This window comes from Panthera onca, chromosome E3 (genome assembly GCF_046562875.1).
Source record: "Panthera onca isolate mPanOnc1 chromosome E3, mPanOnc1 haplotype 2, whole genome shotgun sequence".
Classification (NCBI taxonomy): domain Eukaryota; kingdom Metazoa; phylum Chordata; class Mammalia; order Carnivora; family Felidae; genus Panthera; species Panthera onca.
In genome coordinates this window covers 25,125,123-25,149,759 of record NC_138354.1, presented here as the reverse complement: position 1 = coordinate 25,149,759, position 24,637 = coordinate 25,125,123, and the positions used below count along the sequence as shown (strand labels likewise).

At 43.9% G+C, this 24,637-nt stretch overlaps 1 protein-coding gene across 5 annotated transcripts; it reads left to right on the top strand.

Moving 5' to 3' along the window:
• The first annotated feature begins 47 nt into the window (after positions 1 to 47).
• Positions 48 to 23,998, top strand: LDAF1 (lipid droplet assembly factor 1). Of its 5 annotated transcripts, none has more exons than XM_060648739.3 (5): positions 48 to 188; positions 2,779 to 2,978; positions 10,661 to 10,829; positions 12,821 to 12,959; positions 21,944 to 23,998. In XM_060648739.3, the coding sequence occupies exons 2-5, from the start codon at positions 2,883 to 2,885 to the stop codon at positions 21,987 to 21,989; spliced, it is 450 nt and encodes a 149-aa protein (XP_060504722.1). In that variant the 5' UTR covers positions 48 to 188; positions 2,779 to 2,882; the 3' UTR covers positions 21,990 to 23,998. The 5 variants fall into 5 exon arrangements, with proteins under 5 accessions (XP_060504722.1, XP_060504721.1, XP_078296069.1 ...); XM_060648738.2 differs by lacking the exon at positions 21,944 to 23,998 and adding an exon at positions 18,010 to 19,735 and having other exon boundaries at positions 52 to 188; XM_078439943.1 differs by lacking the exon at positions 21,944 to 23,998 and adding an exon at positions 18,010 to 19,735 and having other exon boundaries at positions 52 to 188; positions 2,760 to 2,978.
• The last annotated feature ends 639 nt before the right edge of the window (positions 23,999 to 24,637 follow it).

The following is a 24,637-nucleotide window of genomic DNA, read 5'->3' as shown; positions in this document are numbered from 1 at the left end:
AACCGAGGGGCGGGGGAAGGGGCGGGGCGAGGGCGGAGAAGGGGCGGGACGCGGCGCAGGGAGGTGGCCAGCCGGGACTGGGCAGGAAGCCGGCTGCAGCTCCCGCCAGTGCCGAAGAACCTTCCTTCCTCCTCCTCCTTTACCTTTCCCCCTCTTCCCATCTCCCTCAGCTCCGGTCGCAGACACCGGTAAGTGTAGCCGCCGAGCCTTGGTGAGAGCTCGAAGCTTGGGTGGTAGGATACAGCATGCCTGGGCTGGCTAGACCCCCTCGCGGGGAAGGGCACATGAGAAGGCAGTGGGTGCCTTGCGGTGTGGTCCCCTGTCCGCTGTGTAGTGAAAAGGGACGTCTTACCCCTTCGAAGCCTTAAAACGGGCTCGGAGTGCACACACCCCCTCACATCCACCACTAGATTTGATAACAGGCTTGCCAGTCCCATCCCACCCCCGAGACCCTGCCCCTTGGGGAAACCTGGCTGGGGAGTCTCTAAACCCTTTCCGCAGGATTAATGAAAATGGGCGCCCTCCTTCTCAAGGGGTCCCTCCTCTCTACCGAGGGACCCTCTCCCTTGTCACTGCAGAGAGGGGAGCTCCAAGTAACAAAGGTGTATTCTTTTCCCCCAAATTAATGACAAGAGTACTCCACTCGCCCCTGAACTTCCCTTTCTCAGCTTCCGTGCTCTCTCGTAGGCGGACCACCCTCTCCACCTGCATCCCTGCCGCTTCCCCCAATGCCCATGGATCCCTAGAAGCAGGGCGCCTCCTCCCCCTCGCGGCTTCGAAGGCTGAGAGACTTGGAAGCTGATGGGTGAAGCGGCCTGGGTAGGCCCGAGGCGCCCCGCATTCCTTTTCCCCAAAAAGAGATGCGCCCCTTTTCCCTTCTAGCTGGAACGCTCCGGGTGGCCGTTAGCCCCGGGAGGGGCGGGAGTGGAAGAGCCATGGCTGGGGGAGGGGGAAGGGAAGGTTGGTTAGTGATCTCTTTGGTCAGCCGGGAAGGCGGAGAAGGCAGGTAATTTATGGGCTGCGCAGGGTTAAGAGATTGCCGCCTTCGGTTTGGAAACTTCTAAGTGCCTGGGGAGACCCCTCCGTAGAGTGAGTGATTAGGCAGTCTGGGGATTGGAAGCCGGTGGATGTATTTCACCGCAATGGCCTACGGCCTTCTACCCACGCTGGTTCCCATCGGACTTCCCTAACCGGTCTGGGTAGCCCTTGGGTTCCCTAAGGCCTCTGGAGACCAGTAAGGGGAGCTGGGCTTGTTTCTGCCCGCTGCAGAGATGAGATTAGGGGAGCTGAGTCCTGGGAACATCCCAAATCCAAAATCTGCGAGTAGCAGCTTCAAAGACAGAATATGGCTGTAGAGGGGTTAGTCCTTTACTGTGCAAAGCGTTCCTGTTTCACAAACGGGGTTGTAGCAGAAGCACTCTAGCTGGGGTAATTAATATGGACTTTAATTTTCATTCTAGGCCCTAGTGGTATTAGTAAGTAACCCCTCCCCCCTTAACTCACATAATTACCATGTGGTATAGTCAATATGGTAAACAAATGTGGGCATCACTCAGTTAATTTTGGCCACTGTGACAGGATCGTTGAGGCTTTTTTACTATCAGTAGCAAGAGGTCATTTGTAAGGAAGAAATTGTGTTCAGCCCTACAGTTTTGGAAAATACAAAATAAGAACAGTATGTTTTTTGTATGAAAATCCAGTAAGGGTTAAAAAAATAGATATCTAATTGAACAAATTGGTTTTATAAGTTATATGTGATTAGGACAGTCCTGGAAATTAAAGGCTGTTGAGTCAGGGAGTATATTGTAGCTAGGTTTCCCCTTGAGGCACCTCGTGTTAGGAGATTTACAAGTAAATAGAGAATGATTTATGATGCTGTGTAATTGGGAGCCAACCTGTTAATGTGGGTAGTGAATAAAGAAATTGACCACCATCATTGCTTAAGAAAAGCTTTCTGGGGGGAAAAAGGCAATGGGACTTAAAATAGTGTTTCACCTTTCACCTTTCTTTGCAGCAGTTTGTCAGGCTAAAAAAAATAAACGTAAGCCCCCAGAAATAATATCATTAATATTTTGGTATTATATGATACATATCCTTCTAGGTCTTTTATTTTACTATGGAATATAGACGTAAAATACTAAGGTTTATGTAACAGTATGGGATATCTTGTAATTTTTTTTTTACTTATTACCATGGATGTATTTTCATATCACTAAATGTCCATATTATCATTATTTAAAATGCTTATTTGTTTATTTTGAAGGGGGTGGAGAGGGGTAGGGAGAGAGGGAGAGAGAATCCCAAGCAGGCTTTGTGCTGACAATACAGAGCCAGATGCAGGGCTGGATCTCACAAATTGTGAGATCATGACCTGAGCCAAAAGCAAGATTCACACATTTAACCGACTAAACCACCCAGGCACCCCTCCACATTATCATTTTAACAAGTAACGAATACTCCATTTTATGAATTTGTCATTATTTAACCAATTTCTTACAGTTAGCTTCTTTCCAATGTTTTGCTGCTTCTTACATACTATAAATACGATTGCACTGCACATCCTTTTTGTATGTTTTGATATACCTATTTGATTATCTCCTTCAGATTCTGAAAAATGAATTGTTGGAAGAAGGTGTGTGCACTTAGAAATTTTGATACATACGGCCAAGCTACCCTCCACCTGCACACCTACCATCAATGCGTGAGGATAGTAGAAGCTTTTGTTGAACTGGCTAGGTGAATACTACTAATGGTTTAAGTTACTTCTTGTTTCACCAGTGACAGCAAGAGACAGGGTGACATGAGAGATTCGACTGCACCCTGCCCTGGACAGCTTACAGATAGAAGAATTAACCCGTAAAGAGACTGAAGTGGGTTTCAGGATGGCAAAAGAAGACCTCCCGAGTACCTCAAAGGACTTGCAGGAACTGCAGAGGAAGCTGTCTTTGCTGATTGAGTCTATCCAGAATAACTCAAAGGTCAGTTTCCAATCAGGATATGTAATGGAAAAATCCCAAAATAACACCAGCTTAAACAGCATAGAAGGTTATTTCTCTCTGAGGTAGAAGAAATTTGGAGTAGGTCAGGAATCTTTCTAATTCACCACTCTGACATGCCTAAATTGTGATCTTCAAACTCATTGTCCAAGATGGCTGCTAAAGTATCAGCCACTGTATTCACATTTCAGGCTATGGGATGGAGGAGGGAAGGGGAGAAAGACTTGCAAGCCACTTCTAATTTAAAGGGCCTTCCTAGAAGTCACACACAGGCAGCACTTCCAATTATATCTCATAGACCAAAATTTAGTTGCAGGTCTCCCCTAGGGGTAAATGCAGTTCTTTAGATATAGAGGGTAGCTCTCAGTCTTTGCCACAGATACCTTCCTGTTTTGTTTTGTTGTTAATTGTGCCCTGTTATCCTGAGACTGAGGGGCTAAAGCCTACTTTAAGATTTGAGTCCAGTTTTCCACTAGAAACCCAGTGTCCAATAGAAGTATGATAGGAGCCACATATGTAATTTACAATTTTCTAGTAGCCACATTTAAAAAGTAAAAAGTAGGTGAAATTAATTTTGATGTATTTAGTCTAATATATCTAAATATTTCAATATGTAATCATTATAAAAAATTATTAATGAAAAAAGTCATTGAAACTTTCTACATTATTTTGTAGTAAGTCTTCAAACTCCAGTGTGTATTTTACACTTAATGGCACATCTCCATTTGAATTAGCCACTTTTCAGATGTTCAGTACCCATTCAATGGCAATGGGACTTGAGATGGTGTATTCTGCTTTCTTGAATTTTTATCTTTCTTGCCTTCTTCTATGTGTCACTCAGCATTTTGTCAGGAAAAAAAATAACAGCTCTCAGAGATAATATTAACATTGTGTTGTATTTCCCTCCAGACTTTTTTTTTTCCCATGCAGTATACCCATAAGGTACATACATATATGTAACGAAATGAACTAGTTTGTGATCTGTTTTTTGTATTAGACAGTACAATTCCCCTAGGGTCTATTGGAAGAGCTACCACTTTGCAGTCTAGAGCAATATACTCTAGCGATCTTTCCTGGACTCATCCCAAAATGCCTCTGGCCCTCTTGGTGGATTTACCAAGCTATTTTTAAATTGGCCAAGCAGCTTTCTAGTCAGCAGGATGAGACTCTTGTTACTAAAAGTTAGCTTAGTAGGAAAGGTCCTTGTGCTCATCTCCATGTGCATTTGATTCTCATTAAATGTGTTAGTTAAGTTCTATGAGGTCACCTCAAACAATGAATTCGCAATTTCTCCAGGGGAACTACAGGATTAGGCTCTGGCAAATGTATGGTCACAACATACTCATCGATTGATAAATACATAAACTATTGCATGTGTATTTTTGTTTGAAGGATACTTATATATATATTGTTCATTCGTTAACATTAAACTCATGGCCAATAGCACTAGAAATCTTGCCTGAACAAAGTATTTTCTCTTAAGGCACATCACAGCCTTCTTACACTTAAGAACACTAGACAGTATTTCTGCCATTTTGAATGGTGAAATTACCAACAAAAAACAAAAATGTAAGAAAAGGTATTACAGAACCTTCCATCAGATTGACATAAGCATAATTTACAGAAACATCTACTTGTTTGGAGCATATTTAGATGATTTATTTCTCCCAAATAAGTTTTAGCCTTTCCTCAGAGTTAATCAGCCCTTTAAATTCCAGAAAAGAATAGATTGGCTTCTACACAGAGTATTTGTGAAACAACTCCCATCATTTCTTCTAGGAAGCCTCTGGAATGTCAAGTCTTTGTTGTCTTAGGCTGAGAGAGTCAGAAACCTGCTCAAAATAGCTTAAACGAGTAGTGAGGCATGCTGGGACTTTGGAAATGGGAGGCTATCTTAGAAGCCAAGGGTGGGAAGTGAATCAGGATCTGACAGGTCACTGCCAGGGGTTAGAGGTAACTCTAACAGGGGTTAGAGGTAACTCTCAACACCTTCTCTTGGGCCATGTTGCTCATGTTGCTTCCAGTTACCATTTTTCCTTGTGTATCACCTTCATTCTCCTCTCTCTACAGCCTGGCTTTCTTGACTCTTCCATTCACATGCGCCAGTGTGACTCCCCAGGCTGGTACCTTCAACTCCCTATATCTCCCTCCCTGAAGCCCTTTAGGAGCCTTCTCTGGGAATGTCTGATTCCTAGGATCAGGCTTGACCAAGTCACCTGTGGCCAGGTTGGTGACAGCTGGGCAGGGGCTTCTCATTTCGTGGAGAGAAACATGGCTCCAGGGGCCTACCCCTATTGTGGGAAGGGATGGTGTTCAGAGAGGTGGGAAGAGAGAAGGAACATGGGCTGGGCAGATGCCCCCTGATGGCATTTTCACTTGTGGATTACCTATGACTAACTAGTTTTGCTCCCATGCTGGCCCACGAGGGATGTTTTTGAACTAACCTCTGAATCACGTACCAGTGGGCACCCAGGGACCGCGGTCTGGGAGAAACTGTTACCCAGCACCTTGGAGTTGTCTTTACCACTGGTTTTATTTATTTATTAATTTTTAATATGAAATTTATTGTCAAATTGGTTTCTATACAACACCCAGTGCTCATCCCAACAGGTGCCCTCCTCAATGCCCATCACCCACTTTCCCCTCCCTCCCACCCCCCATCAACCCTCAGTTTATTCTCAGTTTTTAAGAGTCTCTTATGGTTTGGCTCCCTCCCTCTCTAACTTTATTTTTTCCTTCCCCTCCCCCTTGGTCTTCTGTTAAGTTTCTCAAGATCTCACATATGAGTGAAAACATGTGGTACCTGTCTTTCTCTGTATGACCTATTTCACTTAGCATAACACTCTCCAGTTCCATCCACATTGCTACAAAAGGCCATATTTCATTCTTTCTCATTGCCAAGTAGTATTCCATTGTGTATATAAACCACAATTTCTTTATCCATTCATCAGTTAATGGACTTTTAGGCTCTTTCCATAATTTGGCTATTGTTGAAAGTGCTGCTGTAAACATTGGGGTACAAGTGCCCCTATGCATCAGCACTCCTGTATCCCTTGGGTAAATTCCTAGCAGTGCTATTGCTGGGTTATAGGATAGATCTATTTTTAATTTTTGGAGGAATCTCCACACTGTTTTCCAGAGTGGCTGCACCAGTTTGCATTCCCACCAACAGTGCAAGAGGGTTCCCGTTTCTCCACATCCTCTCCAGCATCTATAGTCTCCTGATTTGTTCATTTTGGCCACTCTGACTGGCGTGAGGTGATATCTGAGTGTGGTTTTGATTTGTATTTCCCTGATGAGGAGTGACGTTGAGCATCTTTTCATGTGCCTGTTGGCCATCGGGATGTCTTCTTTAGAGAAGTGTCTATTCATGTTTTCTGCCCATTTCTTCACTGGATTATTTGGTTTTCAGGTGTGAAGTTTGGTGAGTTCTTTATAGATTTTGGATACCAGCACTTTACCAGTGGTTTTAAATAATCCGATGCCTTTGTCCTCCTTCTCTCTGGTAGCAAGGGACACTGATTGTCTTTTGCATTCTGACACAAGGGAATTGGCCTGTCTCCTAAACAGTTCCATATGGAGCCTTCATGTCCTTAAATACTGGCCACATCACCCTTACTTTGGAACCTGCCATACTCAGGCAGGTTTAAAATAAATTGTATGCAGTTTAAAATAAATTTCCTTTGACCTTGGGCAAGTTGCTTAGGGTCTTTGAATCTCCATCACCTCTTCTCTAAAATAAGCAATGCTAGGCTCATTGGTTTGTTGTGAGGTGATCTCAGAAGCTGTTTAGAAAAGCTGTGGCACAGAGCCTGGCACATAACAGTGCTAGTCTGTCCCAGCCTGGCATTCCTGAGTTCTTCAGCACAGCACCCTCCCTGTAAAATCCAGGTTGGATGACATGTGCCTGCTTCCAGGATAGGGATGGAAAATTGCAGTTCATGTTACTGAATAATAAGCTGTCCCACTTTCCATCCTCCCATTGTATCCCCCTCTATTGCCATGAGAATGAGAAGTTAATTGCTATGTTCCAATTCCCTGGATTTAAATAAAGTTCCTCCTTACCTGCCTGTGAGTGTCTTAGGGGAAAATAAATGAGGAAATACATTGAAAGCACTTAAAACCGTGCTTGGTGCCTGAGTGTTTAATCAATGTTCTCTATTATTTTTTTTATTTCCTTTTTTTATTTTAGAGAGAGAGTGAGTGGGGGAGAGGGGCAGAGGGAGAGAGAGAGTATCCTAAGCAGGCTCAGCAGGACCCTGTTGCAGGGCTTGATCCCACAATCCTGAGATCATGACTTGAGCTGAAATCAAGAGTTGGATGCTCAACCGACTCAGCTGCCCCTCTATTATTATTAGGTGTAACTGAATCATATCCTCCTCTTCTATGACAGACTGGCCTAAGTAGGGCCGTACTTCTTAGGGGAAGACAATTGCTGGGCTTAACTGCATCTTAAAATGGTCTCTCTGCATATCTGAATGATTCTGTTTGTTGGTTACAGGGCCCAGACTCAGAAGAGGCTAAGAAAAAAATAGATTCTCTTAGGGTCTGGAAGAATAGTCCTACTTTTCTCCTTTTGGATCCCCAGGCCAAACTGTCCCCAAGTCCTATTGATTTTTCTTTTGTCATTCCACTTTCATATTGCCATCAGCCTAGATTTGCCCATCAGTGTCTCTTGCCTGATTTCAGGCGAATTCTCATAATTGCCTTTTGCACATGACTGCCAGGTTCATATATCTTAAATTAGTGCTTTCATGATGTCATAGTCCTGCTCAAATACCAGCAGTTTGCCTCCTGTTTTTTTTCTAGATAAAGTTTAAACAAGTGCTTTACAGTGGAAGTACTGTGCAATGTGTGTATACAGTTTTAAATTTGCTAGTAGTCCTATTAAAAAGCATGAAAAGAAATGTGAAATTACTTTCAATAATATATTTTATATAACCCAAAATATCCAAAACAATATCATTTCAATATGTAATAATATAAAAAATTAGTGACGAGATAGTCTACATTTTTTTAGGTTTATTTTTTTATTTTAGAGAGCCAGCGTGAGCAAGGAAGGGGGGCAGAGGAGGAGGAGGAGAGAGAGGGAGAGGGAGAGGGAGAGGGAGAGGGAGAGGGAGAGGGAGAGATCTCAAGCAGGCTCCACGCTTATCGTGGAGCCCGACTCAGGGCTGGATCCCACAGCCATGAGATCCTGACCTGACCTGAGCTGGAACCAAGAGTTGACACTCAACTGACTGAGCCACCCAGCCACCCCAGTCTACATTTTTTAATATACTTAGTGCACATCTCAATTCAGGTACTAAATATCCATTGAAAATACTTGATCTCGGGGCGCCTGTGTGGCTCAGTCAGTTGAGCGTCCGACTTCGACTCAGGTCATGATCTCACGCCCTGTGAGTTCGAGCCCCGCATCAGGCTCTGTGCTGACAGCTCAGAGCCTGGAGCCTGCTTCGGATTCTGTGTCTTCCTCTCTCTCTGCCCCTCCCCTGTTCATGCTCTGTCTCTCTCTGTCAAAAATAAATAAACATTAAAAAAAAAAGAAAATACTTGATCTCTTCAGATTTCATGAAATTTACATTTGAAAATTTATTTGAAACCTACCTGACCTATTTGAAATGTAATTAAAAATATTCCTGTGACTGAAGCATATATCCATTTTTAAATTTGAGTTAAACTAAGTTAAAAACCTAGTTCATCAGCCATATTTCAAGTCTGCAGTGGCCACATGGGGCTACTGTGCTGGATGGTCTAGGTGTAAACTCATGAGCCTGGCATTCAGGTGTTCCAGCCTCATCTCGCCACTGTGGTTACTGGGTCTCTTGATTATAAGGGTCAGAGAGAACAGTTCAGTCTGTCAGATGATGCCTTGGGTGGTTGGAGGAGTTAATAAGAATATATGTGGACTACAGCTGGAAACAATCAGGACTTAAGACAGATCCAGGGACCAGCCCCACTCCCGTGACCCGTTCTCTCACCTTCAGCTGACTTAACAGGAGAATCTCATTGGGTTCTGATTATGTGAGCTCGCATTCCTACTATAGTCACCTCTGGCTAGAGAAGTTGAATAGCCAAATCTGGTAGCTTTTCTCAGGAGGAGCTAGAGGCAGTATAGCTAGTGGGCATTGTGCCATTTTTGTGGCCTCACAGGAAGTGAAGTTGTACATGCCTGGAGAGTTCTAAGGAGGCAGTGCTGAAGCCCCAAGACCAAGGGCAGTGGCTTCTTGGAACAACAGCCTTTTCTGGTTAAGCAGCATGAGCACTGTATTTTGATCACTATCAACTTCAACTGCAAAACCCTATTGCCTTCTAGCTTGCCTCCAGATCCCCACTATTGGAGTCATTAAGAGGTACATGTGTTTTGTGTAGTGGCATCCATGATCACTGTAGCTTGAATTTCCTCTTCATTTCAGCTGCTGGCCTGTAAGGCACTGAGGAATGAGACCTGGGAAGGACCAGTTTTGATGGGGAAAAGTTCTTGATGGAACATTGTAAGGGAACTGGAACCAACATGTCAGTAGTGAGGAGACAGCATGGGGCTTAAGAAGAGGGGCGAAGCCCATCCTTGTGGGGTTGTCTAGGGCCAGTTCTCTATTAAAGCGGCCCTTCCCCATTGAGCCAGATCCAAAAAAAACCCTTTTGCCTAGTGAAGGAAGTTAGCTTGTTTATTAACACAGCATAAGCTTGCAGGTGTCATCGGACTATGTCCTGACTGTGGTATCCAAGTTGATGACATAAAAGCATTTTTTCCTAACAAGGTGAAGCCATTGCACGCATTAGACATTCAGAATGAAGAGATTCAGCTTTGGATGCCTAGATTTTGCCACTTGGAAACCGCGTGACTCTAGGCAAATGCCATTGGTTCTCAGACTTTAATGTGCCTACAAGTCACCTGGGATCTCATTAAAAATCAACATCTGGGGTATGGGGGCGCCTGGGTGGCCCAATCGTTTAGGGATCCAGCTTCACCTCAGGTCATGATCTCACGGTTCCTGAGTTCAAGCTCTGCATCAGGCTTTCTGCTGTCAGCGCAGAACCCACTTTGGATCCTCTATCTCCCTCTCTCTCTGCCCTCATCTGCTCATTCTCTCTCTCTCTCTCTCTCTCTCTCTCGCTCTCTCGCTCTCTCGCTCTCTCTCTCTCACTCTCTCTCTCTCTCTAAAAAATAAACATTAAAAAAAAAATCATCTGATTTAGCAGATCTGGGGGAGGGCTTGAGATGTTGCATTTTTAACAAGCTCCCAGGTGATGCCAAGTAGCTAGGACTTAACCTCTCTGTGCCTCAGTGGCCTCAACTATGAAACTTCAGCTGTGAAGTAGGAGACAAATGGTGTGTACTTTACATCCATGTGTACACATGCTGAGGGCCTCTTCTGAGAGGGTGTGTGTTAAGCGGTAGAGCCATGACCAGGTCTTTCCTACTTTCATAAGACTTAAAGTCTTATGACCCTCAAACCTGCCATCTGCCTATAGCTACCTTAAGCTGTTGCCAGGGTGACTCATGTATTGGGAAAATTGTTAGTGTTGCTGACTTGTTACATTACTTATGAGCCATCCAACTTCATGGCCTTTGCTTATATACTTCCTGCAGCTCAGGTGGGTCCATCAACCTGGGGGTCAGACGTAGCGTTTAATCCTGGCTCTTTCTCCTTTGCCTGCAGGTGGTTGCCTTTATGAAGTCTCCGGTGGGTCAGTACCTGGACAGGCATCCTTTTCTGGCCCTCACTATGCTGGTGTTTGTTGCTGTGTCGGCCATTCCTGTTGGATTCTTCCTGCTCCTTGTGGTGCTTACCTCCCTGGCTGCTCTTGTGGGAGTCATTTTACTGGAAGGTATCCTGCTCATCTATTCACCCCCTTGGAAAATGATTCAAATGGGAGCACAGTATTTATTTGGCACCTGCCACTGATATCAAAGTTTCCTCTTATTGAAAAAATCAGAATGACCAAGGCAGATTGTCAGAGTAGTTAAAAGATGGACTCTGGAGTCCACATTAGAATCCTACCTCCACAGGGGCGCCTGGGTGGCTCAGTCGGTTAAGCGTCCGACTTCAGCTCAGGTCATGATCTCGTGGTCCGTGAGTTCAAGCCCCGCGTCGGGCTCTGTGCTGACAGCTCAGAGCCTGGAGCCTGTTTCAGATTCTGTGTCTCCCTCTTTCTCTGACCCTCCCCTGTTCATGCTCTCTCTCTCTGTGTCTCAAAAATAAATAAACGTTAAAAAAAATTTTTTTTTTTTTTTAAAAAGAATCCTACTTCCACCAACACAATTTTGGAGAAGTTATTTATCCTCTCTGAACCTCAAACTCCTCATATGTAGAATGGGGATGATATAATAACTGTCTCAAAGCATTATTGTAAGGATTGAAACTCATAGTTCCATAAAGTATTTAGCTCAGCCCATGGCACCTAGTAGCTTCTACATGAATAGTAACAGTCTATTTCACAACTAGTTACTGAATATCCGTTGCATGCCAGGTACCTTGCTAGGTAGTAATGTTTCCTCTTCCCCACCTTTCCTCCTGAAGTCACACTGCCAGCTGTCAACTTCTCCTTTTGTTGCTAAGATAAAATTACTGAGAAGGCAGATCTGACCAGCTCAGTTTGCCTTTTCATATCAGATCACAAATCACAAAATACTGGCCAAAGAGGTGGTTGCCATTGGGTCAGGCAATCACCTCTGATTTATCCTATGACTTCCCAGGGTTAAGATCACGCAGAGTTGTTTCCCTGCCCGGGGAACTGTGGATAAGGCAATTTATATTCAAAGGAGAAAGTGAGCATCATAGGCAGAAGAGCAAAATACAGCCTGGCAGAGTAGCTGTTCACTAAATATTGACAGATAGAGAGACGGATGAATGAATGAGTGGAGGAATGAATGAGTACTGTAGCAAAAGTAAATTTAAGGAGGGGAAGAGAACCACTGCATTTTGGTGTATCATGCAAAGTTTAACAGAGGACAGGATTTACAGATCTGTAACAACTCTTGTTTCCTTTGGGGAAGTAAAGACTTTCTAAACAGGAGGAACAGCATATATAAAGCCTTTAGAACAGTAGTCTGGAACTTGAGTGTGTTTAAGTCTTACTTGTGTTTTTGAAGATACAGACTTCTAGGCTTCATCCAGAGATCGTTAGTAGTTCTGGAGTAGGGTCCAAAAATCCGAAATTTTACAAGCCTTCCTGATGCATCTGATTCTGATATAGTGGTTGTTGGCCACACTTGGAAAAACACGGATCCAGGATTTTGCAAATCTTTGTAAAAAGGCAGCACATCCATTTATATTGTCTGATTTCCTTCCTTTGCAAGGTCCGTCCCTGAAATTATATCACTGTAGCCATGAGGATGGAGTCCTGAGTTATTTGACCACTCCCAAGGCAAGGAAAAGGGTATTTGCCTTGCAGTGATGCCCACTTGGGTGGTTAGATTACCTCCTTTTTTTTTTTAATCTTTTTTTAATGTTTTATTTACTTTTGAGAGAGAGAGAGAGAAAGAGCGAGCGAGCAAGCAGGTGAGGGGCAGAGAGAGAGAGGGAGACACAGAATCCGAAGCAGTCTCTAGGCTCTCAACTGTTAGCACAGAGCCCGACCCGGGGCTCAAACTCACAAACTGTGAGATCATGACCTGAGCCGAAGTCGGACACTAAACCTACTGAGCCACCCAGGTGCCCCTAGATTACCTTCTTATAAAGTGATGCTGGAAACCTGGATCTTTATGGGAAATCTCACTTAAAAAGTCTGAGTTAACTGTCATAAGCACAGTGGCCTTGGGTCTGGTAGCTTTCAATCTGTTTTAGCTGAATGCTTCTCCTAACTATGCTTTCTTCTAGGACTGGTCATCTCTGTGGGTGGCCTCTCACTGCTTTGTGTCCTCTGTGGCTTGAGCTTTGTGTCACTCGTCATGTCAGGGACAATCATGGTGTCCTACGTGATGGTCTCCAGCCTTGTCAACTACTGGTTTTCTCCCAGGTAAATACATGTCAGTGCAATAATTTAATCTTTACCATTTGGGGGATTTTCACAAATAATACCTTAACCCTATTTGGTTAGTAAAATGGTGAGAGGCAGGTGTTCCTTATAGGTTTCCATATACATCAGACATCACATGGGAATTTACAATGGAGTTTCAAACAACCACCACACACAATTACTCATTTTGTTGTCATGGCAACTCTGAAGTAATTGTTACTGATTCCTTTTAAAAGATACCATTAAATTTACAAAAATTCAAATTAAGGGTTTTTGCGGGGGGCAACCGGAAATACTCAGCATGCATGTACCTCAGGATGATGCAGGGGGCCACAAATCTGCTGTTCCCAAAGTCTGTCTTCATTCCCTTTGCTCTTCAGACTGTGTGTGTGTGTGTATCTCACCATACTGAGTGTGTTATCTTGTGTTTGATTACATGGATTATGTTCCTACATTATGGCTCCTAAATGCCAGCTACACTTCATCTGGGCCTTCACTGAAGGAACAGTGATGTATTTAAATGCTAGAGGGAAAACCAGACATACTGAGATTAGTGTAAGACAGTATGTTTGTCTATAATGGACTGCCCTCCTAAGGGATTTTCAGAGATTTTTTTTTAATGTTTTTTAAATTTATTTTGAGAGAGAGTGTGTGAGAGCACAGAAGGGGCAGAGAGGGAGAGAGAGAATCCCAAGCAGGCTCTGTACTGTGCAGGGCTTGATCCCATAACCATGAGATCATGACCTGAGCTGAAATCAAGAGTCAGACGCTTAACTGACTGAGCCACCCAGGAGCCCCTAGAGATGATTTTTTTTTTAATACTTGATTTCTATCCATTCTCCTTGATGAATTTAGAATCTAAGTCCCAAGTGGGCTGTCCATTATGCTTCATTTAAGCTCTTGCTCAATTGATGACAGCAGCTACCCATCAAGCACTTGCTCTGTGCCTGGGACTCTGTTATGCGCTTTCCAGGCCTTAGTTCATATAATCCTCACAACCACCCTGTGAGGCAGGTACTAGCTCCAGTCTATGACAACTAAATGAAGCCAAGTCCCAAAGCAAAGTGTGGCAGAGAAGGGACTTAAATACAAATCACTTAACTCTGAAGCTTTTTAACCAAGATTCCAAAGTGACTCCAAAACAGGAGTCAGCAAACAATGTCTGTAAGGGGCCAGATGATAATACTTTATTTTAGGCTTTGCAGACCATGTGGTCTCTGTTGTAACTCCTCACCTGTGCTGTTGTAGCCAAAAAACAATGTAGGCAATAAGAAAACAATTGAGCATGGCTGTGTTCCAATAAAACTTTATTTACAAAAACAGGCAGCAAGGGATGCCCAACCCCTTGGGCAAGGCCCAAGGGATTTGCCAACCCTTGCCCTAAAAGAACCTACATCCTGAATTTTATTTTTCTATAGACTAGCCCTTGAACTTCTTACCAAAGTGTTATCCTCTTGTTACTCATGTTGGAAAATAAAATGTGAAGTAGGTATAATTTAAAATACCTCAGGGGTAGTTGTCATAGGCTTGCCTGGTTGATGTCCCTGGAGTTACATTCAGCTTCTCTAAATTGTTTTGATGACTATCAGTCTCAAAGGAGATAAAAGGAAAAATATTAGCCAAAATTTGGCTTATTAAAGCTGATGTTTCTGAGCCAAAATTTCTCCCCACCTCTGAACCCTGCTCTGCTATACCGCAGGAAGTAGCAAAACCTGAATACCACCTACTTGTCAACAAAGAGAGTAAAAAGATATCCAAGAGGGACGCCTGGGTGGCTCAGTCAGTTGAGCATCCAACTTTGGCCCAGGTCATGATCTCAGTGTTGTGGGTTCGAGCCCCATGTCAGGCTCTGTGCTGACAGCTCGGAGCCTGGAGCTTGCTTTGGATTCTGTGCCCCCCTCTCTCTACTCCTCCTCTGCTCGCACTCTGTCTCTCTCTCTCTCAAAAACAAATAAACAAAAAAAGATACCCAAGATTTCTCCTTTATCTCCTTACAGCCCTCTTCTCCTCCCAACCAAGACCCCTGGACTGATTGTTTTCATTAGGGCAGTGGTTCTCAAGCTTTTTACCTTCTTAAAATGACCCATTTTACCTTCTTAAAACTACTGAATCTCCCCAAGTTTTTGTTCATGTGGTTTAAATGTACCAATAATTACTGCTAGAAATTAACAAATTCAAAAAATGTTTATTCCTTTAAAAAGAGCAGTTTTACCAGTTGATGTAAATAAATCTTTATAAGTAACATTTTCCCATTACAAAATGAAATGAGTAAGTGGCATTGTTTTACATGTTACAAAGATCTTTAAGGTCTCCTTAATAGAGGTCAGCTGGGTTTTGCAGACCCCGCCTCACAAATGTGTGACTGACAAAGAGAGGAAAAGCTTTTTCAGATGACCGTGGATGTTCTCTGATAGTACACGAAAACTCAATACGTGGTAGTTTCTCAAAGGTTAACTGAAATGTGACTTTTTGTAGTTCATTGTATTAAAATCTACTGGTCTGTCTTGCACTTTTATTAGATCTTCTATGGTGCGTGTTTTTTAACTTCATGCATTGCTCATTTGGAGAATATTGGTTCATGGAGTCATGTAGATGTTCCACATATACTGTGAAAACTCCACTGTTGGGGCACTTGAGTGGCTCAGTCAGTCAAGCTTCTGATTTAGGCTCAGATCATGATCTCGCGGTTTGTGAGTTCAAGCCCCGCATCGAGCTCTCTGCTGTCAGCACAGAGCCCCCTTTGGATCCTCTGTCTCCCTTTCTTTCTGCCTCTTCCCCACTTATGCTTTCTCTCTCTTTCTCAAAAATAAGCTTAAAAAAAAAACACTCCACTGTTCCTTTGTGGAGAATGAGAGCAACAAAGGCATTGAGCATATTATATTACTATGAAAATAGTTGTCACCTGAAAACCCTTGCACTAGTGAATTCTTAAACTCAAGAAACCTCTTACTGAATGTTCCAAAGCATAGGGGGGAAGAAAGAGGAACTGTTCACTTTATTCCATGATGCAAATGGGATCTTGACCTTAAAACAAAAGATAATATGCAGCTAAAATTTTTGAAAAAGAAAAAAGGGAATAAAACTGTAAGATGTCCTTAAGAAAATGGATTAACTGCATGGTGTCATCTACATACCAGCCACCTTATGTCTTTTGGTGTTGCCATGCTTAGCCCATTGGTTTGTGACCTCATGGCCACAAGAAAGCTGTTGTGGCTCTGGCTACACCAAGAACATTCAAGGCAGGATGAAGGGAGAAAAAAAAAATGAGACCTCCCTCACCACTTGAGTCTGACCATTTTTATCAAGTAAGTGCAGTTTTTCCTAGGACCTCTCCCCATCCTGCCCAAGCTAATTTTCTTGGCTAGAATTGTGTCAGTTGGCTGTTTTAAGCTGGCAAGGAGGCTGTGAGATGGAGTGCTGTTTTCTCAGCTGTGTTGGTCAGCCAAACTCTGGTGTATGCCACAGTTTTCTGCACTGGGGTATCCATGTTGGCAAAGGTATTTGAAACTCAAAGATAACCTATAGATGCACTTAATATCGATAATGCTATCTCCACTCTCACTCCCCTCAGAAACTTGCCATCACAGGGGCTAAAAAAGACCTATTTGTCTTCCTTTTTGCCCCCTACCTCTCTTCTGTTGAAGATGTCAAGAAACAGCGGATTAATTGGAATCAGAAGATATGGGTCTCAATCCCAGCTCTGCCATTTTTTAGCTGTGTGATCTTGAACAAGCTGCTTAACTTCTCTGTTCTCAGTTTTCTTTCACTGGTAAAATAGGGCTACTCCAACAATCACTGGATTATTGCGAGAATGTGAACAATACACTGAGAAAATGCAGTGTCCAAATTAGAATAGGGGGAAGGGCCATAATCCCTACCCCTAACTCAGTCATTTTAACCTCTTGTGCCCTCAATTTCCATCTGTAAATGGTAAAGCCTCAAATCTGGTGTTTCAAGAAGCAGCTAAAAACAAACCAACAAAGAAAGTCCTGTATTCAGTTTTGTGCATGCTCAGCATTAAAGCTCTTTAAAGACGCCCTATGCCTGGGTAGCTCAGTTGGTTAAGCCTCTGACTTTGGCTCAGGTCATGATCCCATGGGTCATAGGTTCAAGCCCCGCATCAGGCTCTGTGCTGACAGCTCAGAGCCTGGAGCCTGCTTCAGATTCTGTGCCTCCCTCTCTCTCTGCCCCTCCCCCACCCACGTTCTCTCTGTCTCTCTCTCTCTTTCTCTCTTTCTCGCTCTTTCTCTTTCTCTCTCTTTCTCTCTGTCTCTCACAAAAATAAATAAGCATTAAAAAACAAATAAACAGGGGCGCCTGGGTGGCTCAGTTGGTTGAGCGTCCGACTTCAGCTCAGGTCACGATCTCACAGTCCATGAGTTCGAGCCCCGCGTTGGGCTCTGGGCTGATGGCTCAGAGCCTGAAGCCTGCTTCCAATTCTGCGTCTCCCTCTCTCTCTGCCCCTCCCCCGTTCATGCTCTGTCTCTCTCTGTCTCAAAAATAAATAAACGTTAAAAAAATTAAATTAAATTAAATTAAAAAAAAAAAAAACAAATAAACATGGGGTGGCAACTGGTTTAGTCAGTTAAGCATCCAACTTCAGCTCAGGTCATGATCTCACAGTTTCTGAGTGTGAGTCCCGCATGGGGCTCTGTGCTGACAGCTCAGAGCCTGGAACTTGCTTCAGATTTTCTGTCTCCCTCTGTCTCTGCCCCTCCCCCACTCATGTTCTATCTCTCTCTTCCTTTCTCAAAAATAAATAAGCATTAAAAAATAAATAAACATGGGGTGGCTGGGTGGTTTAGTCGGTTAAAGCATCCAATTTCAGCTCAGGTCATGATCTCACTGTTGGTGAGTTTTAGTCCCGCGTCGGGCTCTGTGCTGACAGCTCAGAGCCTGGAGCCTGCTTTACATTCTGTGTCTCTCTCTCTCTCTGCCCCTGCCCTACTCATGCTCTGTCTCTCTCTCTCAAAAATAAACATTTCAAAAAATAAAAAATAAACAAATAAAGAGGCCATAGGGCTAACCATTTCCTCTTGTTACCAAACAGACTGTTAACACAACAAAACTCCGGTGGCGACTGTCAGCTTGCTATGAAGTCCGCAGACTTAGAGGGGCTCTACCAGGAATGATCGGCTGAGCGGAGCCAGAGCTTTTTGCAAGCACTTCTCGAAGTCTGTGGATCATACTCAACCCTTAGGATTGACTCAGAAGGGGGCTGGGTGGTCAAACACTCCCTGTATGTGTCCTCTAGCCTTTTCTCTTATTTGTAGGATCCTGCGGGGGCAACTTGAGGCCACTTGGTGATCAGTTGCTCTTGAGTCCCTGTGGTTCTGTTGGCTGACCCACCCTCACGTGAGAATTAGCTGAAAATTGCAGTGGCTTGGCAGCTCCTCCCACCTTTCACTCCTCTCCAGTGTGCGGTCTTGACTTTGGCCCCACTCCTTACAGCCAGCAGCTTGACCCCAAAGACTCCAATCTTGTGTCCAAGGGCCCAACTGGAGCAACTATGGTTTCTTTTTTTTTCTTCTATCTTCCTTCCCTCCCTCCCCTTCCTTCCTTGCTTCCTTTCTTTTTTTCTTTCTTTCTGAAATGAGGAAGCTGTTTATTTCTTCACTTCCTTGAAACGAGGTGGCAAAAGTGATAGAAAACAGAACAAATTCTTCTGCCTTATTAGCTTTGTATCAGAAAAACTAGCAAAATTTGGTAATTATGGCCTCTCAGACAAAGCTGGAAAATACAGTCCAAAGTTAACTTTATGGCCAAGGGCACTTTTGAAAAAGTCTAAAGGCTTAGTTCCCACGTTGAGTACTGTTAAGTGCTGTTAATTTCTAAAATACTTGCACTTGACACTTTTGTATTGTTTTAAGGAACTTGTTAAGCCACATCTGTAAAAAGTCCTATGGCAATGCTAAAGGATTACACAAACTTTTAAAATCCCATGGGATTTCTACTTCAGTGGTCTGCTGTGGCATTTTATTAAATATTTATCTAGACGAGCTTCTTAACTCTTTATTTCACCCCCAAGACATCATACCTGCTTATTCCTTCTCTGTTGATTTCATGTCAGATCCCAGGTAATAGGGTTTGTGATAGACACTCCACCCAAAGTGGCTTTAAAAAGTGGGGCGCAGAAGGGGGAAGTTCATTTCACTCAACTAAAAAGCCAGGGGTTAGATTTTCAGGTACTGCCGGATCCAGTGGTGCTTTGAGGCATCTCTCTCCCTTCATCCCTCAGCCCTACTTTCCTCCTTGTGAGCTCCTTTTCCAGTCAGGCCCTCCTTACCTGGGGTCCCAGCAACTCTGGCTTTACATCAACCTTACAGTCAGCACTCTGCACTGGTAAGAAAGCTGCTCTTTTCCAACAGTACAAGCAGATGTTCTGGGCTTGGCTCTGATTGGACAGACTTGGGTCATGTGAGCAACCCTGAACCAATCACAGTGGCCAGGATGTTAGACTCTGCTGATAGGGCAGGGCTGGGACATAGGTTCATGGGAACCAGGGATGGTTTAGGTCAGGTCCACTGGTTTCACATACGATGGTGTGCATACTCCCAAAGGAATATGAGAAGGAGAGGAAATATTTACTGGGCAGACAAACTAAAATAATAAGCCTGCTACTTGTGATAGGGCATAAAGGCCTTCATCTGGAAACTTCTGAATCCCTTGACTGTCATGCCTGTCCCTAAAGGTGGTTTTACCTCTACTTGAGAACAAGAGGTGCCCTTTCTTGCCAGTATTAACAGTTGGTATTTATTAAATGTTTCTTTTCTTCATGCAAGGGTCTGCTATTTTCTGTCTATGGTATCTACCCAGCTGGGTTCTGAGGCTTCAGTAATGGAAAAATGAAAAGGTCCCCAGTCCTGAAGTTCACTTTCTAACACAGGAGTTGTTTAACAAGTGTATTAAATGTTGCTGTATAGCAGTTTACCACAAACTATAGACTTAAAAGAGCATATGTTAACTCACATTTTCAGTGTGTTAGGAGTCCTGGTTCAGCTGGGTCCTTTGAAAGACTACAAACACAGTGTTGCCAGGGCTAGGTTCTCATTTGAGGCTCACCTGGGGAAGGATCCACATCCAAGCCCACATGGTCACTGGCAGCATCCAGTTCCCTGCAATCTATATGGAACTTCACACCTGGCAGCTTGCGTCTTCAAAGCCACTGAGAGAGAGAGTCTCTTAGCAAGGCAGACATTACATTCTTATGTAGCATAATCACGTACATCTTGTCACTTTCACTGTATTCTGTGGGTTAGAAGCAATCACAGGTCCCAACCACACTTGAAAGGATGGGATCGCACAAAGGCATGTGTACCACAGGTTGGGATCATGGGCTCTACCTTAGAGTCTACCTGCTACAACAAGCAGACAAAGTATTAGATTGTGACAAGCATATCAAAGAAAGTAAAGGGTGATAGATAACTGTGGGAGGCCAGTTTAGTCACAGCAAGCAGGGATTTCTTCTCTGAACCAAAGAATGAGAAGTTACTGCCATGCCATGAGCTGGGGCTGTGTGTTCCCAGCAGAAGGCACAGGGACACAAAGGCCCAGAGACTGGAAAAATAGAAATGTCAGTGTGGCTGGGCCTGGTAAGCAAAGGGTAGATGAAAGAGATAGGAGTCCATCGTGCAGTGGTCCATATAGTAAGAAATTTACACCAATGAGTAAAGGGAAGACCATAAAGTTTAGAGGGACATAGACTTGGATGTTAAAAGATCACTCTATAGGCAGTGGGTTGGGAGCTGAAAGCCATTTAGGTCTCCAGAGGCCCAGAGCAGAGGATGGTTGTGGCACCACACTGGGATGGAGATAATGGAGACCTCCCTCCCTTGGAGAGCCGCATCTGGTGGTAGATTGCATGTGGGTGATGAAGGAAAGGGGGGCATAAGGATGGCACCTAAATTTTTTTAACTTGAGCTGGTGGGTAGACAAAGACACTATTTTTCTGAGGTGGGGACTGGGTGAATATTCAAAATCTGCTTTGCTTATATTAAGTCAGATATGCCTTTAACACCAATAGGATGAATCAAGTAGACTGTTGGCTTAGAGTGTAGGTCTGGGCTGAGGATATAATGTTTGGGAGTATTTTCAGTGCTGAGAGCTTTACACAGACATCTTATGAGATGGTCTCTTAGGAGTAGCCAAGAGATCATTTTAAAACACATTTCCGATTATATAAACATCCTTACTTCAAACTCTGCAAGTACAAGGTGCTTTCCCACTACACTTGAGTGAGACCCATCACAAGCTGCCCCTGCTGGCTTCTCATTTTTTGTATGCATCAGCCTCTGGAGTTTAGAAATGAAACTAAGGTTTAGAGCAGAACTGACTCAATAATTCTGCCAAGAAACGTGGCATCTAATCATAGCTTTGCAATTCAGGCTCCCCATAATATTGCCTGGAGCCCAAGGCCTTTGCCAATCAAACAAAGTAAAATAACGTACAGAACCTAGCAGAGTGCCTGCCATAGAACGGGCCCATAAGGCACAGTTGTCAAAATGCACAGTACACCATCATTTAAAACAGTGCAACAGGAACGTGTAAGAGGCCTATTGTTAGCCAAGCTTGGAGGAATGTTAGGACTCACCCATTATTCAAAAGGTGCCTGCTTTTTAGATATAGTTCAATGTGTGGCTCATTTGGAAAGGTAATTTGCCCTCAGAGCATGAAAGCTGTGACTTTATACAGCCAGAATGTTAATTTATAAGTATGTCTCTGTTTTTGCCACATGTTGGGTGCAATCTTGAAACCTCTACAAATCAATACACGTTTTCAGTCCATCCTCACTACCACCCATTTTAGAGATGAAGAAGCCAAAAGACTGAGTGGTTAAACTGTTTTAAGGGCACACAGAAACAAGTGGGATTCAAGCCCAGTCTGCCTGACTACAAAACCCACCTGTGTAACCCGTGTACTGTTCAATATCCACTCCTCCAACCTGCCTTTGAGGCCTTCTGAAATTTGGACCCATGCCCTAATAGATGCCGTCTGCGACCGTACCCACATCCTTTGCTGCCGTGTCACTGAACTCCAGAGATCGCCGGTTTCATGAAACGGAATGTGAGTGATTGGCTTCCCCTAAAATTGTCCCCATTGAAGTAACCATTCAAGTGCAGAAGCACTTGTGTGCAGCTTCTGCAGTCTGCTCCGTGTAGAACAGGGTGTCATAGGTAAGTGATGAATCCCTGAATTCTACTCCTGCAACTGATATTGCACTGTATGTTAACTAACTAGAATTTAAATAGAAGTTGGAAAAGAGAGGAAAAAAAGGGAGATTGAGCCCAGAAGTTGTGGCATTCTGGCAAAGGCAGATCAGGTGTGAGTTGTCCCAAGAAGGTTGAGAATGACTAACGGTACTTTCATGAGGTTCTGCTGTGCTTCCTTGAGCAGGAGAGAAAAGGTGGAGCTAGAGAGAGGACGTAGAATTTGAGAGTAACCTTACCTATGCCATGGCATCCCCCAGAACCCCTGTGCGTGCATGCATACACATATCCTGAGTGATTAAATTATGCGTGCACGCACGTGCGTGCACACACACACACACACTGAGTGATTGGTAAGAGCTGTGACAATTACGAATTATTAAAGTGCTTTCTTTGCCTTCCTGAAGGAAAGGAAGGGGGTAGGGATTACATACAAATTTGGTGTGCCTCTTGGGTGTGTCGTTAGGGTGGATACTATCCATCATGTGTGTGGCAGAAAAGTTGAAAATCAATGGTGTTGGGCATCCCCTTTCCAAACCTCCCTTTTTGAAACATTTCCACCTTCCATAGTCCAGCTTAAATTGAAGTCATGTCTTGCTGTGTGCACTGTCTTTATATGTACAGCCCTTGTGGACCAGGCATGGTGAACAAGTGACAACCTCTCTGTGTGTTGACTTCCTCAGTCTGTAGTGAGAATGCTACCCACCCAGAATCTTTGGGAGGTGGAGGCAAGTGATCTCTAGATTATAAAAGTGCTACAACACAGTGGAACAATTATACCCTTGCTCAACGAAATTGTCTCTTGTTTGGTGCTATTCTCTTGCATTTGTCCTTCCTCCCACCCTGCTTACGTGCCTCCTCTCCACCAGTGCTCTGGGGATGGAAACAAAGTCTGTCTATTCACTTTGGGTAGCCTATAACCTTATACATAGAAGCCCCTGAACAACATTTTCCATTGACTACAAAGATCAAGAAGTCTGGATCTATAGCCTGTTCCCGTCTGGCAGCATCTGGAGGCATTTTTGATTGTCATGACTGTGTGTGTGTTTGGAAGAGGGGGTGAGGCTGGCATCTGGTGGGTCGAGGCCAGGGATGCTGCTAACCATCCTACAGTGCATATGACACCTCCTTACAAAAAGATTATCTGGGCCCAAATGTTGGTGCCAAGGTTGAGAAATCTTGATGTAGACAAATAATGAGAATTAAGAGCATTAGGCCAAGCAAGGCACAGTTCATCTGGGATCAGAGACTGGAGTTGGCCAGGTCTGTGCTAGAGCAGCCAGTTACAGTAATGGCATCAGGAAAACACCTTCATGTTTGTGAAACAGACATTTCAGGTTTTCAAAGACCTTTCACATCGATTACTATTTTTGACCTTTCACAACAGTTTTGCAAGGTCACTCTGTTCCAACTTCATGCCATACTCATCAGCTGGCAGAAGAGGAAACTGGGCCAACAGTTTGCCAGAGGTCTCAGGGCTGGCTGGTGACTAGCCCATCACCAGCCTGCTAGGTCAGGCACTGTTTGTTCATCTCTCCCTGCTTTGTTGTTAAAGCAGAAATGACATGGGGCACCTGGGTGGCTCAGTCGGTTAAGCTCCAACTTCAGCTCAGGTCATGATCTCACAGTTCGTGGGTTCGAGCCCTGCGTTGGGCTCTGTGCTGACAGCTGGGAGCCTGAAGCATGCTTTGGATTCTGGGTCTCCCTCTCTCTGTCTGCCTTTCTCTCTCTCTCAAAAATAAATAAAAATTGGGGCGCCTGGGTGGTTCAGTCGGTTAAGCGTCCGACTTCGGCTCAGGTCATGATCTCGCGGTCCGTGAGTTCAAGCCCCGTGTCGGGCTCTGTGCTGACAGCTCAGAGCCTGGAGCCTGTTTCAGATTCTGTGTCTCCCTCTCTCTGACCCTCCCCTGTTCATGCTCTGTCTCTCCCTGTCTCAAAAATAAATAAAACGTTAAAAAAAAAAAATTAAAATAAATAAATAAATAAATAAATAAATAAATAAATGTTACCAAAAAAAGCAGAAATGACAAGGCTGGCTGTAGGCATTGTTCAAGTTTCCAAAACGCGGGAGGAGACTCAAGGTCCTATACATATGCTATGCCCCTGTTTAGGTGCTAGAGCTAGCTTCAAGCCGCATTTGAAACTCTTAAAAAAAAACAGCCCTTATGCCCCTGTTTAGGTGCTGGAGCTTCAAGCCCCATTTGAAACCCTTAAAAAAAAAACAAATGGATCAGAAGTGTTTCCTAAAGAAAGCGCTTAATTTCTGAGCCAGAAGAGGGAGCTCACGTTCAGGCAATATGAAGCTGGGCCAGCAGGGAGTAGCGCTAACTGGAAGAAGCTTTTGACTCACACACCACATGTTAACTTGCATCCATTAATGTGCATTGTTAATGTGCATTCGTAACTAAGGAGTCCTGCTACAGGGCAGATTCTGAATCCTTAGGTCTGGAGCAGGACCTGAGTTTATGCGTT